The sequence below is a fragment of the Rosa rugosa genome, chromosome 2 (genome assembly GCF_958449725.1).
Source record: "Rosa rugosa chromosome 2, drRosRugo1.1, whole genome shotgun sequence".
In the NCBI taxonomy this organism is placed as follows: domain Eukaryota; kingdom Viridiplantae; phylum Streptophyta; class Magnoliopsida; order Rosales; family Rosaceae; genus Rosa; species Rosa rugosa.
The window spans coordinates 38,163,457-38,181,130 of NC_084821.1; the positions used below are offsets into that span (position 1 = coordinate 38,163,457).

The 17,674-nt window shown below is 38.1% G+C and overlaps 2 protein-coding genes and 2 long non-coding RNA genes across 12 annotated transcripts in view; 2 read left to right on the top strand and 2 right to left on the bottom strand.

Moving 5' to 3' along the window:
* LOC133734714 (factor of DNA methylation 4-like) overlaps nt 1-17,674 on the bottom strand; it is an 86,329-nt gene that overhangs the window by 33,084 nt on the left and 35,571 nt on the right. The window lies entirely within an intron of this gene.
* LOC133733708 (cytochrome b561 and DOMON domain-containing protein At4g12980-like) lies at nt 5,338-7,491 on the top strand. The gene is made up of 3 exons (XM_062161347.1): nt 5,338-6,099; nt 6,623-6,877; nt 6,985-7,491. The coding sequence occupies exons 1-3, from the start codon at nt 5,437-5,439 to the stop codon at nt 7,273-7,275; spliced, it is 1,209 nt and encodes a 402-aa protein (XP_062017331.1). The 5' UTR covers nt 5,338-5,436; the 3' UTR covers nt 7,276-7,491.
* LOC133732813 (uncharacterized) lies at nt 8,273-11,575 on the top strand. 6 transcript variants are annotated; one of them, XR_009857333.1, is made up of 6 exons: nt 8,273-8,898; nt 9,421-9,602; nt 9,720-10,099; nt 10,285-10,364; nt 11,184-11,237; nt 11,312-11,575. It is a non-coding gene; the product is annotated as an uncharacterized LOC133732813 (long non-coding RNA). The 6 variants fall into 6 exon arrangements; XR_009857331.1 differs by having other exon boundaries at nt 9,720-10,364; XR_009857329.1 differs by having other exon boundaries at nt 9,720-11,237.
* LOC133732582 (uncharacterized) lies at nt 13,743-17,012 on the bottom strand. Of its 4 annotated transcripts, none has more exons than XR_009857192.1 (5): nt 16,411-17,012; nt 16,214-16,293; nt 15,536-15,612; nt 14,309-14,374; nt 13,743-13,945 (listed from the first exon to the last, which is right to left on the bottom strand). It is a non-coding gene; the product is annotated as an uncharacterized LOC133732582 (long non-coding RNA). The 4 variants fall into 4 exon arrangements; XR_009857193.1 differs by having other exon boundaries at nt 14,309-14,377; XR_009857194.1 differs by lacking the exon at nt 15,536-15,612.

Here is a 17,674-nt window from a genome sequence, read left to right on the forward strand (position 1 = left end):
CTCTTTGGTCATCTGTACGTCAAAGGAGTTTTGAATATTTTGATTTCATGGTGAATAAGAAAGATTCTTAATCAGAAAAAATAGAACGAAGAAGGGAAAAAAAAATCAAAAGAAAACCAAATAGTGTGAAATTGATGTTACATAAGAGACAAAAAGCTTTGATGTTGATGTGGCATATTGAATACATTTAGGATTTAGGTTATAAAGTTCGTTTATATTTAATAAATTTCACACAACTTTATAAAAATTAACTTGAGAGGAACTGGGGGATGAAAAAAAAAAACTTCCAGTCCTTCCCTGTTCTGACGGACACTAGGGTTTTCAAAACTTTTCTCTCTCTCCGTCCGGCGGCGCGTCTGGTGACGCTGTCGTCGGACGGGAACTGTTGGCCCTTTGGGCTGTTGGTCTGTGGTTTGCACCGTCGATCTGATCGCTGGTGTGCAGAGGCGATGGAGGGGAAGATCAAGGCTGCTGGCGCGGGGTCTTGTTCTCGCTGGTGGGGTTTGGGTGCGGAGCGGGCTAGAACGGCGGCTGGACGGCCATGGATGCAGGGTCGGCGGCTTGATGGGGTAGCACGGGCTAGGAGGTGGACTGGAGGTGATGTGGTCGTGACGGCAGGGCTTGACTCAGATCGGATTAACCCGATCTGGGTTGGGTTTCCGTCGAACGATCTGGGGAAGGGGACGGTGGATTGGGGTGGTGTCTCTCCATGGCGTGCCGGGGAGGGCGGAAGGATGACGGCGGCGGTCCAGAGTCGGTGGCGGAGCGGCGCTGTGGGTGGTCCGGCGGTGGCCGTAGCGAGATCAGGCCGATATTGGCTTGCGGCGTTTGACCTTCTTGGCTCCATGGTTGCTAATTGGGCTTGGGTTTGGGCTCAATTTTTGGGCCCTGCCCTAGCTCTTTTTATTTCAAGCTGTTTTTACTTTCTGTTGCGTAGTTTATTTGCGCATTTTGCTAGTCGGGTGTGGTGGTACGCCGGTGGAGGTGTAGCAGTCGTGGTGGAACGATGGTAGGGACGAAAGGGCAGAGCACAGAGCAGTCCGTATGGGGTCTGGGCTTGGTCTTGGGCCTGGATTCAGGTATTGGGCTGCTAGTTGTTTGGTTGGTTGATAGGTGGAGATCGTGGGGGATGGGGCGCCGCTGGTGGTGGTGCGATGGTGGACCGGGTTTGCCATGGTGGCGGGTTTGGCTGTTACTAATGTTTTAGGGTTTGGTTTTCTTTTTTGTTGGTAATTTGACACTACTAAAGGTGTGACAGAGACAATCTTCTCTGTCGCGGTCTCGGGGATCGTTCCTGTTCTGGAGTTGGGTCAGCAGCGGTGGCAAAACAGTCTGGCTAGACAATCATCCTTGGCCTTCTAGTGGGTCTTTCCTATCTAGGATCGGGTCGGAGGCGATGGCGTTTTGGAGCAGTGGTGGATGGATGGTGTCGACAATAGGGTGGTGATGGTGTTGGGTTTTCTTTAGTCCCAGGTTTGAAGGTCCGGCAATCCGTTTGGTCGAGTTTAGGTCACAATGAGTGTTGGCTTGGTCGATCAAAAGCTGGTCAGGAGGACTCTGGTTGGTGAGTTAGTGTCGACACAAGTGAGTTGTCTAGTTTTAGAGTTCTTACTGGCTGGACGAGAGGTGCGATGTCAAGGTTTTACTGCTCCTGCGTTTATTGTCTTTGTCATACAGTTGTAGTGCAAGTTTAGAGTCAGTATATAGAGTTCCCAGTGGGAAGTCTAGTGGCCATTTCTGAGTAAGAGATGTCGCCAAAAACTCGTTGTAAGCAGTTCATTATTAATGAAGTTCTTATTTGATAAAAAAAAAAAAACTTGAGAGGAACTGAATCCGTACATGTAATACACATATTTAATGCGTGTTTTACGAGTTGATCACACCACACATATATAAACCAAGTGCTTTGTGCATATAGAACACTTTCACATATATATTTTAGTTCTGAGGCCAAATCATATCTCTCCAATCTTTGACTTATCAAATCTAATTTCGTACTAGATAGTACTAGGAATTTGGGATTCATGTGAACAATGAAGTATTTTGGATATTGAATAGACTCTGATAAACCTTGGCCACATTCCACACAAATAGAGTAATTTCCACTATGTTTAATCAACATCTAGAACTTTAGGAAGTGCATTTTCTGCGTTAGTCAGAATGAAAGCTTTGACATATCTTCCTCAAGATTTGTTATACACTTGGTTCAGCCCCAAAATCCAAACCCAGTTTGCCTAATCTGCCCCCATCAACCCCCTAATTAGATTATGAATGTGGGCGAGAATATGTATAGTTTTTGCACTCACAGAATTTGAAAACTTGGTCCACAAGAGGCAGCATGTAAGAGTACTCACAGAATATTAATGTTGAAATTTCGGAATCAAAAATCTCTATATTAATATAATTTAGCTACACGTAATGTTTTTTTTTTGATCAAAATGAACTTCATTAATAATGAAATATTACAACGATTTGTGGAACAATACTCGACAAAAGTACACCGACATGGTGACTATTACCCGAATAGTGATCCAACTAGACTTCGCCATGGAAATCCATACTGACAGACTGATGGAGCCAAGAAGGCCCCGACTCCAAACAAAGCAAAGGTTGACTAACTCTTAACGCCTCTTTTGCAAGCCGGTGGGCAACCTTGTTGCCTTCCCGCTTCACAAAGTGGCAACTACAAATGGGAAAAGACTTAACTAAAGACTTAACTTCATCAATAATATGACCTTCAAAACTTAGATCATCAGAACTATCATGTAGAGTGTTGATGACTGAGAGAGCATCACCTTCAACCTCCAGGTTTGAGAATCCAACATGGATCGCAAAGCGGAGTCCATGTAATAGTGCTAAGGCTTCTACTGACCTGGGAGGAATATTGCCCACCTGTGGAACAGCTAAAGCCCCCTTTAACAACCCTTGATGATCTCTGAACACCACGCCCAGGCCACATACGCCGTTTTTCACATCACAGGCCCCGTCAAAATTCATCTTCAAAGACCCTGCTCTTGGAGCTGTGCAAATCACTCGATTTTGGAGACCTGTTGCATGTCCAGCTTTATCGGAATCCCTTATATGCATACCATAATTTAGCTACACGTAATGTTGGAATTTCAATATTTCAAAACATTATAAAACACTCTGATATGAAAGAGGAATAAAAAAAAGACATAAACAAGGAAAAGAAAAGCTATAGCCGTAGCAAGGTTTGATTTTCAATTGCTCTTTCACTTCAAAAAGCAAAGAAGATATCTTAGCTTGTTGAATGTTTAAAGTAGCTTTAATGAAGGATACTCTAAAAATTCGTAATCCATTTAGTTAATGAGCACTTTTTTTTTTCCTTCATATATAGAAGCAGTTAATGAGCACTTACAAGTCACAAAATTAGAATTAGCTAAAAGGTAATTAAAAATCGGATGACTTAACTACCTACATTAGATTGGCACTCTAAGACGGGAAATTATTCTGTGGTCCTGAAGTACCGCGTGACACTGCCATATGGTGGTCCTAACTAATAATATCACTCGAAAAGAAAAAAAAAATTAATTTAAGAGACCAATCAAAAGTAATTACGAGTCACATGAGCCAATAATATCACTCGGGACCACCATGTGTACTATGGTTCAGGACCATGTAATAATTTCCCCCCTAAGACATAGGCCTACAGATAGAGGCTGGAGAACGTACCGCAGAGCGAACAATCAATACTAGTCTACGATCACATGCTCTGCATGTATAAGAAAAACTTTCGTTGTAAAAAATAAAAAATAAAAAAGATAGAAAGTTATCTGCAGAGAAAATGGATTCAGTGGATGGTTATCCATGAGATTGGTAGTTCTCTCACGTATTTATCTATTTTTTTTCTTCTTATTTTTCTGTTTCTCTTGTAATTTGACTATATTATCCCTACATATTTTATGAGTGTAAATGTTTATTAATATTTCAGAGTTATTTTGGTACAATTTTTTAATTTTAGCTAATAAATCATCTTCTTTTAATAATAGTATAGATATTAAATCATTAATTGTCAAAACACTTGGGTCATTGCCTCACTTTGATTGACAGGCTTCCTCATGACTTGATGCCAAAGCGCCAACGTTCTATCAACTAGATCTGGAATCGTTGGTGACCCTTGAACGTCAACAAGAACTGATCTCGATATCCGACTATTGATCGGAGAGATGAGTAGCTGGGGTATGAAGGCCTAAATATGTAATTAGAAACCACAATGACGTCCATCACCATGGCAAGGAAGGAAAAACTATGCAATATGAACTCTGAACTCTTAATTAACAACCAATCTATTCAATTTATTGGAAACAACAATAAAGATCTATTTCATCAATGCCTATATTAGTGTAGCAAAAATTATAGAAAATTTAAAAGAATATGGAATGCAAGATTGAACTTGATTTTGAAGTGCAATAGTACTAGCGAATACATATGAGCGGCGAGTGACGAAAATCGACCCCATATAAGAGCAACTCTAACAACTTCTCTATAATTTTTGTATTATTACTTCCTTAATGTCAAAGCTTTAGCCTCTTTTTCTTCTCCAACTCCAACTCCAACAGATTCCCTATTTTACATTAATCTCTAAAATCTCCATAATTCTTCCTTAAAATTTTAGAGATTGCTGTAAATTTAGGGAATTTAGTTTTCTCCTTCCTCACTTTTCCTAAAATAGAAAGAGTTATAGGGAATCTGTTGGAGCAAAAGAGACTCATTTTTTCCTAAAATAGAGAAAGATCAAAATATAGGGAAGCTGTTGGAGTTACTCTAACATTTTGTTTGCCAATTCAATTGCTTAAATAGCTGCTAGCTCATTGTTTCTTTGGATTTTTGCTTATTTCGTTGAAGATGAGAGCGAGGCTGCCTATTAAATACCTCAGAGAGGAGAGGCAGGACAACCTAAATTTCTTTTGAGTTTTTTCATCTCATCTTTAATAAGAAAAAAATTCTGAATTACTTCTCTCGTTTGAAATTGTTCCTAGCTGTAAGCCTAGCTAGCTTTACCTTCAAGACGTCGTACGCATATTTCTTGAAACGTTTTACAAGCAACAAAACCTGAGATGGATCGTGGATGAATGGTCACGTTTTACTCGACCGGAAGCAGAACGAATCTGATTTTCACACAGTACGTACAGTTTCACTTTTTTTACAGCTAGCAAAACAAAAGTGACGGGGGCAATTGCGAAGATAGCAAATATTCCAAGTAGATTGAAAAAAAGTACCTACGACTCTGACCCAACACGCTGTAAAAACAGTATCAAAAACAACTATATATAATGCTTTACTTGTTCCTCAATCTTACCCAATTCAAAGACCAAAAGGAACAAATCCACTCGATCTCCTCAAACACAAGTACATACGATACAAAGTAATTAGCAGATTTGGCATTTGCAGAGAATTTCCTCCCAACCGTCCAACATGTACTGGTGTGCATTAATTCTCATACTGATCTTGTCCTCCTCCTCTCTCGCCACCTCTGCTCATAAGAGAACCAAAATTTGTATTCCCATCAACCCCATGAACATCACCAACTGCAAGAAACTACTCACCTTGGGAGCTGAACTCGGCTGGAACATCCACAACGAAACCCACATTGACATCTTGTTCACCATTCCAATATCTATGGACGACACACCAAAATGGGTCGCCTGGGGTGTGAACCCGCGTCGGAAAAGGCCGCGGATGATCGGAACCAGGGCCATTATCGCCATTTCACAGGCCAACGGGACTTTGAAGGTCAGCAGATACAACATCACCAGTGACACCAAGCTGGGATGTCGTTTGCAGCCTCTGCAGCCTTCCATAGAGTTCGAGGATGTCGTCGTCCAAAACATGACAGGTGATGTGAAACCTAACAGATACATGTCAATTTTTGCGACGCTAATTTTGCGTCCAGATTTAGCTGCGTACGACATTGCAAGGTTGAACCATGTGTGGCAAGTTGGGTATGAAGCTGATGAGGTTGCTCTGGAGCCTAAGATGCACCCGACGGCTCTCCAGAACGTGGATAGCACAGAGACTACAAACTTGTACAGTTGGAAAGGTATCAGCATTGAACATCGCCGGCATCATCTTAGAACGGTAAGATGCGTAAATATCAGTAAATATGGTGCAAGTAATATTACATAAATACATATAAGCTGGTGAAGAAAGTTTTTTATTTTTATTTTTTATTTTTTATATTGAATTATGTAAATTCTTTGTCATAATTCATCGCCAATGAGAAAGATACACATGTGCTTATATAGAACTTATCAATGCCTTACTTAAAAAGAAGTTGCGAATGTGTCAAATTAGAACTTATGTTAACAAAATTGACATAATTTCTACCAACTAGCGTTTAGTAAATTTAGTGGTAAAACATTTCTCTCCAACAAAATATTGATAAACTTCGCTTTTCTTTATTCCAAAAGCTAGAAAAAGGCCAAAACACTTGTTATACATCAATCCCTCTGGTACAACTAATTAGAATTTTAAGTCTCTCAAGTTTTTTAAGCACTTCAAATGAATTGGTGACAAACATGGACTCTGCTCATTGTAATTAGAACCATACAGATACTAACTTCTTTTTGTTCTTTATCAAATATCTTTGTTTTTCTAACAGGTGCATGGGATTCTGAATATTGTGGGATGGGGAACATTGTTGCCCTTTGGAGTGATTATAGCGAGGTACTTGAGAAGATATCCCTTTCATTGTACACATTGGTTTTTATCGCACGTCTCTTGTCAGATCGTTGGTTACATTCTCGGCACGATTGGTTGGGCAATCGGAATATGGCTCGGACATGCTTCCAAAGAATATCACTTCCACACTCACAATATTCTCGCCATGTTCATATTTGCATTTACAACATTACAAGTAATTCAGTACTCAACCCTCTTTCGATCAAGAATTTTTGAATGCATATGGTTTTTCATTTGCTTGCAATTGAAGAAGAGTGACCTGGTTTTTGTTATGTTATCTAGATGATTGCTCTGCGTTTAAGGCCAACGCCAATAGATGATTTCCGGAAATACTGGGACATGTACCATCATTTTCTGGGCTACGCACTTCTGGCTGTGATCATATTGAATATATTCCATGGCATTGCCATTTTGAAGCCAGACAAAACCTGGCTATGCGCTTATATTGGAACCCTTGCAGTGCTTGCTTCCATCACATTGGGTTTGGAGATTTATACTTGGTGTAAATTCATGAATTCCAAAATGAAGAAACCAAACACTTCCGGAGAAGTTCAACCCGTACCTAGTAGTTAGTCTCATACCTCTTAGGGCAGGTGTATTTGTTCATCAGGAAATTCGGCAAATTTTCCACTCTCAAGTCGCAATTCACCTACATTGCTATCTACTAAATCGTTTTATTTTTTTCCGATTCTATTTTCCACTCTGGCTTGGATTTTAAATCAATTAGCCAATCTTATGTACCTTTTTTTTATTTTTTATTTTATTTCAATAGAATAACACTTTGAGGTACTTTTGGTTTAGTTTTTTTTTTAAGAATATCATGTTGATATATATATATATATATATATATATATATATATATATATATATATTAATACTCAGGCCAGAAAGGACCACCCACTACACCAATAACCTCAACAGACAACACTTTTTGCACAACGAAATTTTTTTTTTTTTTTGTTGTGTGATGAGGGAAATTGAATCATACAACACCTTTACAAAACTTTCGTTGTATAAGGCTATTAAAATTTTAAAGTTTTTAGCTAAAAGGTAATTGCACAACACTTACAAGAATAGTTTGTTGTGTGAATGAATAAAAAAAGAGCGGCACATTTTCCTCCTAGCTCGACGCAAATATGGCTCCAAATTTGTATTACTTAGTACAACAGAATAGTTATATCTGTTGTCTGAGTGTAGCTTCTAAAATATCATACAACCGTTTTTTACTTTTCGTTGTATGATAAAGGAAGATGTATTAAGAAGATTTGGATGTGTCTAAATTTGCCCCAAAATGGCACCTATTCCCCCCTAAAATCTACAAATTTTGATCGAGATATATTTAGTGATTGTATGCTTCCACAACCAAATTACTTATTTGTATTGTGTGAATGAGTAATTTCTAAACCTAGCGCCAAACTACATGCTTTGATTGTATAGAGCGGGAACTTTCCCTCTTTGGAATGTTTAATTAATTTTTACATAATCAGATAACATAACTTGTGTTTGTGTTGTCTTATTCATAAATACAAAAGAAAAGAGAGCTATCCCACTTGGATAAAAATCCAAATATTGGGTCAGCTTCTTCGAGCCATCTCCTCAAAGGCTCAGTCTCAACTCCTTAAACAACCTTTCCCCAATTGATTCAATTTGAAATCTCAAATCACCAAACCCAGACGTCTTCATCTTCCGTTTTTCCTTAGTTTCCTTTTCGTTTCAATTTACAGAAATCCAATCGAAGATTAACTCCATTCCCAAATTTCCTTCTAAGCCCTAATTTCTCTGAATCCCAGTTTCCTTTCAATTTCGAACCACCCCGTCGTCGTTACTGGGCCGCCGTTCGGCTCTGAACTGTCCCCCAACGGCTTACCCCCTGCCCTCTCCCGCGAGATTCTAGTGTACCATAGGCTAGAATTTGAGGTCGATGACGGCCTCCATCGAACCCTTGCCGTCCGATTTGGTCAAGAAGCTTCTCTTCCAGCTCCTGAAGGGCGTCGACGACTGTCATGATAACAACATCCTCACCGGAACCTTAACCTAAGAATCTGCTGCTTGATAAGAAACAACAGAGCCTCAAGATCGGCGATGGGATCAGTCAGTCTTTCGCTTTCTTCTACAAGTCTTTTGTGCCGGAGGTTTTGCTTGGATTCACAGATTACTCAACTCCGAAGGACATTTGGGCCATCGGCTGCATCTTCGGTAACTTTCTATTTCCATTCATACTTTCTTGATTCAATTGAAATTTTAATAGTTCAGCATGGAGTGGTTTGAGCATGGAGTGGATTGAGCATGGAGTGGTTTGATTTATGATATATGGGAAGTTGAGAAATAATTTGCATTCGATTAATTATGAAATCAGTATAGACATTATGCTTAATGATGAGATTCTGAGTTAGTCTCGATGTTAAGTGTTAAATTACAAGTTTCTTGAATTCATATTAAAATAATGTCGTGTTGTATTAGATTCTACAATTTTCATATCGAATATAACAGTTTATGCCATGGATTTGATTTAAGTTGTTCAAATTTGGTTGTGCTAGTCATGGATTTGTTTGATTTTGATGAAAGCATTTAGCTTTATGAAAACTTCGGTTATGTTAGTTGGTTTGGTGGTAGAATCGGTTTCATTGCATATGAGTGTGTTTTTTGTATGATTATGGTGGCTGTTTATCTGATGAACACTCTATTCTGGGTTTTGTTTTGGATTGATTGAACAAATAGAGTTTTTGAAGAGACACGCTAATGGTTTACTGCCAATTGAAGAGACACGCTATAGGGTTTAGCTGCTGCAACTGTGCTGTTGAAGAGACACGCTAATGGTTTACTGCCAATTGAAAATTTCAACATAGTACTTGAAGATCAGAGTGGGAAGAAAGTACAAATGGATTGGAGACTGATCAGCGGTATGATTTAATTAGGTTTCAGTAATTTCTGTTCTCAAGTTAGATCCTTTTATGAGAAATTTAGGGGATGCAATCCCATTTTGAGTTTGAAGTAAGATTTGAAATGTTGTTTGACAGGGCAATCATGATCGGCCTGATGCTTCATACTAATGCAAAGCAACTAATTAAAGCACAAAATTACCAAGATGCATTGGAAGTGCTCATCATGGGGGAGGTTCGTTACTGGTGCCTTGCAACTGATAGTTTCGTTCATGTGAAACTTGCATGTTAAGTGGCTTGTCCATGCTTGTTACAGCAGCTTATGTCTCCTAATCTTCTGTGGGTTGTATTTTCTTCCTTTTTTTCATTCTTGTAGGAGCCTTTCTCTCTTGTATTACTATGCAGTACATGTGGCTGTGTAACTTTGAAGGATCTGCCACTATACTCAACAGGGCATGATCTGCGTGTTTCTGTTTCTTGATTAATTTTACACTTTCTGCAGGTTTAATCCCAACATAGTAAGCAGCTTAGACTGAAGTTATCAGTGCAGTTTGTTGTCTATGCTTAATTTATTGAGATTTTTTTTTAATTTCTCAAAAAATGCTGATTTATTTTTTTCACTGATGACCTTTGTTATTATCCAAGAAAATAAATTGTCAGTTTATTTTACTCCTGGAATTCACTCCTTTTTTCATACTCATAGAGTTGGGATGGAAGCTTGGGTTCCATTTGTTTCTACAAGACAGTGAATTAACATAAGTTCATTAACATAAGTCTTGGCAGGTTTGCCTCCTTCTCTATATCTTCATCCTATTATATCTCTATAAGTATTTTGTGCGTATATTGTAACTCTTTTTATCTTTATCTTCCAGTTGTCTTCCTCAAAAATGCTGAAATTGGCTATTTGCTTTCCTCTGATTCTGATATGATGGCTTAAATTATGTTATAGATGCATTATAAGTTACACCATGCCAATATGCTCTTACTGTTTTTATTCAAAATTTAAAAGTTTGTTCCTCTCAGCTAATTGAAAGTAGAAGTAGGAGAACTAGACGAGAACTAGGCTAAACTTTTGTATTGCAAAGAAAAGTAGGAAGTCCATTGTCCAACTATGTCATGGTATAGGTACTTGTTTGATAGATTGTAGTTGAATAGCCATGCTTACGATTCTAGCTGTGTTCATGGTTTATGATGTGAGGTTTAGTTACCTGAGTTTTTGTAATGGCCAATGCTTGATGAGTTTAGTACTTTAGTGCTTTTATCAGATTAATTTGGTCCTGTTTGAGTGTGTCCAGTGCGTTAATAAGTCTGACTTGTTGAGTGAAATTTCAAATATTGAACTCTTTGGTTCTGGAAAATGTAGAGGTTTTAGGAATTAGGAACCAAAAAATGATTCCACCAGAAGATGATAATTACTTGAGCTGTGATTTTTGCTTGAGAGTTGTTCTGTTTCTAAATGCTATATCTGCCTTTATAATTTATGATATATAACTGCATGAATCATGATCATTTCACAATCGCAGTTTATGCAAAAGTCTTGCTGATTTTGTATGATTTCCTTGCCAAAGTATCTTCATTTTTTCTTTCATTGATGGCTTGCAGATCATGTTGTTCAAGTAAAGGACGGTGCATGTAGTTGATGCTGTATAAAGACAGGTGGGGAACTAGATTTGATTCCATGGCTAAACAAATCAAAATTTAACGCACCAATAATCGCTTTAACTTTATAGGTTTGACACCATGGCTGCACAGACAAAGTTCCGGGAATAGTGGGAAGACAAGAGTTTGTATCAATATGTTGGCTGTAGAAACCAAGTTCCTGCACACACTATATGTGGCATGTTTAATTTGGAACAACGTAGTTGTATCAGCTTTTGATGTCCCAAGTAGATGGCCATGCATTTGAATACTTTTCTTCCATTAATGGTTGCTTGGATGATTGGGAAATGCTCCCTTTTAACATTTGAGATATATGGAATGGGTTTGATTACTCATTTGAGCATTTGCAATGTGTTTTCTTTCCAATTAATCAATGTTCATTAGGTAAAATGGAGCTATATATGCACAAAATATAGCAAATGAAAATGATTGTACAACAGTTTTATAGTGTGGCAATCCAACGTTGTCTGAATACAAAAATTAGGTCATTCACTCAATGCACTCTTTACATATCACACAATGGTTGTAAAAGAACTATGTCTTCTGATTTTACAATCACACAACGATAAGAACCAAATTATGTTGTCCAAGACCAATTCACACAACAACCATAGTGTACAACTGAAGTGTGATGGTATATCAGACGACGGTGAAATGAAAAAAAATATTGTCTAACAAGGGTTTCCAACAACAGCTTGGAAACAAGTTCTGTTGTATGAAAGATGCACGTCATGCTGCGCGGCAGCTGTGCTTGGCATCTGTCGAGACATGACACAACGCTGATAACAAAAATATGTCGTGTGTTTGTATATCATACAACGGTGCACCACCCTTGTGCAAAATTTAATCAGACAACGCTCCGATACACAACAGTGAGCCTCCAAATCACACAACGAAAAAAACCCGTCGTCTGTTTCATTTTTTTGGTGTAGTGACCCTCCCTCTACCATCTCTGGGTAGATAAAGAGTTTGTGGAAAACCACAGCGATACATAGATTAGGTCTGATCATTTGACGGTACTCATGCTCACTTATTTAAGCAAGTCTACAGACTATGAAATAACATAGTAAATAAGCAAGCCTAAAGGTAAAAACTTATAGTTGCCCTAAAACCAAGGAAATCACTACACCACAAAGTTAATCAGACGACAGTTCCTGAACTGTCGTCTGAGTGAAAAAGTTGTTGTTGTCTAGTAGCCTGTTGTCTGGTTGACTTCATTCAGACGACAGTTCAAAACAATTGTCTGTTTTATACTCAGATGACATATATAAGCTCATAACTGTCGTCTGAAAATTACCAAACTATTTTAATTTGGAAAAACTATTGTCTGTTAGATATTCAGACAACAGTCCATTTAATGATTGTTGTCTCACATTATATTACCCCAACACTTTTAAGAGAACTATGTTGTGCGTAATGAATCTCAGACGACACTGTTAAGATACCTCCGTTGTCTGAAATGAATCTCCAACAACATTGCCTCATTTTTTTCAGTTGTGTGAGATGCATTAACACACTACTACAAAAAGTGCATCACACAACGGTGGAAATCTATTGTGTGATTTGGACCATGTCTGTCGTCTATCTCGGTGTTGTGTGATGAGCACACTCCAACAACGGTGAAACACCGTTGTGTGTATATCATAGACACAATGCTTCAGTTAAAACCGTTGCACCAATTCTGCGCATGCCAATGCCAGAAATTGGATGCGGCGCATTTAATTGTTGTGTCGATGTGGTCAGACAACAGAAGTAGGGACCGTTGTTGGTTAACTTCTCACACAACAGAAAAATGACACTCAGACAACGAAAGTAATACCATACTGTTGTTGGTTAATTTATCATACAACAGAAAAATATGGGAACTGTTGTGTGAGTATTAATGAGACGACAAAATTTTATACGTACCGTTGTGTGATTAAAATTGATTTGTTGTGTGATTAACGATATATGTGTATTCATACAACGTAATATAATTGATTGTTATTTGATTTTTTTGGTTCTTTACCTGAAATATTTGCACAAAAATACTGCACAATATAAGATTTAGGCATTGAAATACTCTAATTCAACCATCTAATGTACCAAAAGAGGTAGCATTCATGTATCCATCCATACCATAAAACCAAAAAAAAAAAAAAGCATTCTAGCTAGCTTGATGGCTGCTGCATCCTAGCTAATTACAATGAAAGATAGCAAAGATACAATATCATTGTTCCAAAAACATACACATGCTGAAACTATTGCATTCAAGTGCCTTCTTCCCACTCTCTAGCACTAATGCAGCTGCACCATCACTGTCCAAGAGAACAACAGAACCTCTTGCGCACTTTCAAAAATATGAGACCAATATGAGTACCTAAGCATATGCTGCACACACACACATAGACAGCATTATGATAGAAGCATTGCTAGCAATAGCTAACCCCCATAATATAAAGTAAAAAAAAAAAAAAAGATAGTCAAACGATAACATAGATAGCGCGTTCATGTGACTTGCCTTTGTCCAGCCAAAACCACATAGCATCGTGATCATCCTCAGCAGACATATATATCCAAAAATTATAGTTAGCTGCAAATGTGGAATGATGCATGTAAGTTCAGCAAGGAAGAAAAAGATGCAGCTGGAGGAGTTTACCTCCTTCAACACCAGGGCATCCAATTATTCTTTTGTCATAGTAGGACTTGACTATAGCAGGTGTTTCCTACAGCACAGAAAACATAATAGCCTTAGTTACATGATAATGTGAGTCAAAGACATTTATACACGTTCTTAATCATGTAAACAAACTTCAACTTTACCACAACTAAAATTCACATGGGAAACAACAGGTAGCATGCTAAGAGGTGTGTAATAAGCATATTCTGCCAGGGATTACATACCAAACTCTAATTATGTTTATATGTAGACTCAACTGCCCATGTCAGTAACTTAGTTACTAATTCAAAATATTCAGATTGAAGGCATCAGTAGGACATAATAAAAGAAAACAAACCATTGACAAGTCATTAAAAACTCCTCTTCAATGAGCAACTGCATGCATGATCTGGCACAGGCAAATTATTACCTCTACAGATTGTGGAAGCAGTTCTTCCAGTGCAGTTACTCTTTTAGCAATTCGGATCTTGCGAGCCTGCTATTTGAAAGGAAATTTGTAACAAATCACATCAACTGGCACACATATCATAATTTAAGACAAACAAAACTAGTAAAGATAATGCCTGCTATTTGAAAGGAAAAATGACATGGATTATGATAATCAGTTCAACTATCCAGTGAGATATCAGGCACAATCGGCCTACTTGTTTAAGATTAAGCATACTATGCAGATCATTGAGGATGATATAAATTATATAGATATATATAATGAAAACAAGAATTAGAAACCAGAAAACATTATTAATTGTGTTATATGTTTAACTATGCACTCAAATTCCACAATGCCATTAACAAGGATCATGCTAAATGAATTGAGCATACCATGCACACAGATGGAGACATATGACCTGGCCATGCACACACATGGAGACTTGTGTGCGTGTATATCAATAATAAATACATTTCATTTATCTGAGAAACTTCTAATTCCTTTTCCTTTAATTCCTTCTATTTTTAAAATGAGAAATTATCAAACAAACAACTGAGAAGGAAGATAAAAATTAACAAGCAAATGAAAAGTTTTGACACATTTCAAATTTTCAAGTGGCATATCCATAACATATCAAAGTATAAATCTTAATTACATAGTCAAGTACTGGTAAAGGAAACAGATAAAAGAGACAGTTGACTAAAGGAAATATACTTACAATATTCAAGCTCACTACATACAAAGGTGGAACATAAAAAAAATGCAACACCGGTCAGATCACTACAATCTCCTACAAATTGATATCACTGAACTTCTAAGCGTGTGGATACAATAGAAAACTCAGACTATCAGAGAGTTGGAAAATAGCCTAAAGCTGGAAACAATAATGACTGACATATGAACTAAAACAGCTAATAGAGTGAAGATTGAGTAGTCACAAGTCCCACACAGTGCCCTTTATAGACTAGGAATCCACTGGAGAAAATTACCCAAAGAAAGCACTGAAAAATATTCGTATCTAAACGTTGACAATCTGTGACACCAGGATAAGAGTACTACGTCTATTCACTTAAAAGATCAAAATAATAATCCCCATGGTGACATAGCAGTTGTGTTTTATCCCCTAATTCCATTAATAGAAAATTTTCAGCCCATGTAGAAGAAATATCTGCGTGGGAACATGTTTTGAAAAGAAAACTCGATTACCTTACTGTAACGTGCATGTGCAACAGAAAATTGAGATTGATCTTTTATAACAGGGAAAGAAGTATCGCCTGCACCATCTTTGAAAAAAAATATATATAGCACACTCAAATTACTTCAAATTAAAATAGAATCATGAAATATTAAAGAAAACTACAAAAACAAGGTAATAGTTGGATCCAATATCCAGTCCATCTCATTAGAAATGAAAAACAAAACAAAACAAAGAAAGAAAGCCACAAAAGGTCATAATTCATTAATTCATAAATCATAAGTTCATAACTAAATGAACTTTTCCAGTTATCCATTAGAGCATCAGTCAATATCAATAGCTATCAATCCTATGATTCCTAATTTCCTATCATTACCAGATACAATTTCAAAATTGGAAAAACAGATGCCAAATGCCCAAAAAGTCAAAAACAGAATAACAGATACACTGATAGACCAATATTTGGATTATTTGCTGCCACAATCCAAGTCATCAAATAGTTTCTGGCAAAAAGAAATCGAACCCAGAAAGCAAATATTCATACTCAATTCCAAATTGCGAAATTTGAAATCACTCAAAGTCTCAAATCAGTACAGAGAGCAAATATTCATACTCAATCATCCAAAACGGCATAACAAGAGCAACCCAGAATCATACACTAGTGAATATCCAGCAAAGCAGCAACTTACCAAGCAAGACTTCGACTGAAGAATTGAACCCAGAATGTGGAAGAGAGCAACCAAGAGCAATGACCAGTTCGAGACTTCGACTGAAAAGTGATAACCCAGAAAGTGGAGATGTTCATGAGAGACAGATCGATTGAAAGTTGAAACAATTATGAATTTTCCAGAAAGTGAAAAGTGAAAACCCAGAAATTCAATCTTACCAATTAGGCAAGTACCACCGTCAGTCCATCACGGCATCACCGTTGAGGAGAGGCTGGAGAGTAAAGTAAAGGAGGCCACGCGGCCGCGCCGGAGAGAGAGAGGAGAGACGGCGATTGCAGTAACTGCACAAATCTAAACGACTAAACCTAGAGTCGATTTGGATTTCGCCTAGCGTCCAGCGCCTAGCTCAACCCGCCTAGGACGCCTAGTGTCGATTTTCTCCCCAGCGCTTCTCCGGAAACGTCATCGAAACGTCGCTGCTGCTATTGCTCGTTGTCGTCGTTTTCCCATCTCACCCCATTGGACGGCTTCAGAATCGAGGCCATCGTAGTCGGCTTCCCGCGGAGGTGGAAGATTTAGGGATTTAGGGATTTAGAAGGTTGAAATTAAGTGTGGGATTGGAAACTGGGGAGAGAGGGCTGAGAGAGGTTTCACGAGACAGAGAGCTTTCCCAGAGGACTGAGAGATTCATGAGAGAGATCGAGGTTTCACGTGGCCGTGCCGGAGAGAGAGAGAGAGGCGTTTCGGGGAGGCTATTCGAGAGAGGGGTTAGAGAGGCTTTGTATGTCGTGGTGGTAGGTTTTGTTTTCCTTCTCGCTTTCCCTCCCTCCCCCCCCCCCCCCTTTGGAACACAATACGGCATGGCAATTACACCTAGAAAAAAATTGTCAATGTTACTCACACAACACAAACCTCACCAACTGTCGTCTAAAATGCAGCACTGAAAATCAAAATGTGAAATCGTGGAGGGAAACATGGCGCCTACAATTTGAGCCAAAATGTTGCTTCCTAGTTCCAAGTTCACACAACAGAAAAGCTTAAATCTGTTGTACAATATTTACAGCTTACACTAGGCCTATCTAGGGGAAGACACTCAAGCAAGCTTCCTCAAACTTTGGTGCTCAATTTTTCAATCATACAACGGAAATAGTGAAACCGTTGTACCTAGTAGCCCAAATTTCGATGTTTCAAGAGGCAACCAAGATCCAGAGTGGAGGGAAATCTGCCACTAAATTTTTTAAGACTCAGACAACGGACAATAGTTAATTCTGTTGTGCAATGTAATTCTGATAAAAAAGTTATCACTTTGTTAACATTCACACAACAGAACATCACTAATACCGTTGTACAATAGAGTTTACTTAAACACACAACAGATGATTTCTGTTCCGTTGTGTGATCAGTGTTGTGTGATTAACTTTTTGTAGTAGTGACAATAACAGTTCCAAAATGAAATTTGTCATCTCACTGGACATTCAGGCG

Coding starts and splice junctions, on each gene's coding strand:
- LOC133733708 (XM_062161347.1), top strand. CDS start 5,437: ATGTACTGGTGTGCATTAATTCTCATACTGATCTTGTCCTCCTCCTCT. Junction 6,100..6,622: donor GCCGGCATCATCTTAGAACG/GTAAGATGCGTA, acceptor TTTTTCTAACAG/GTGCATGGGATTCTGAATAT. Junction 6,878..6,984: donor TTGCATTTACAACATTACAA/GTAATTCAGTAC, acceptor TATGTTATCTAG/ATGATTGCTCTGCGTTTAAG.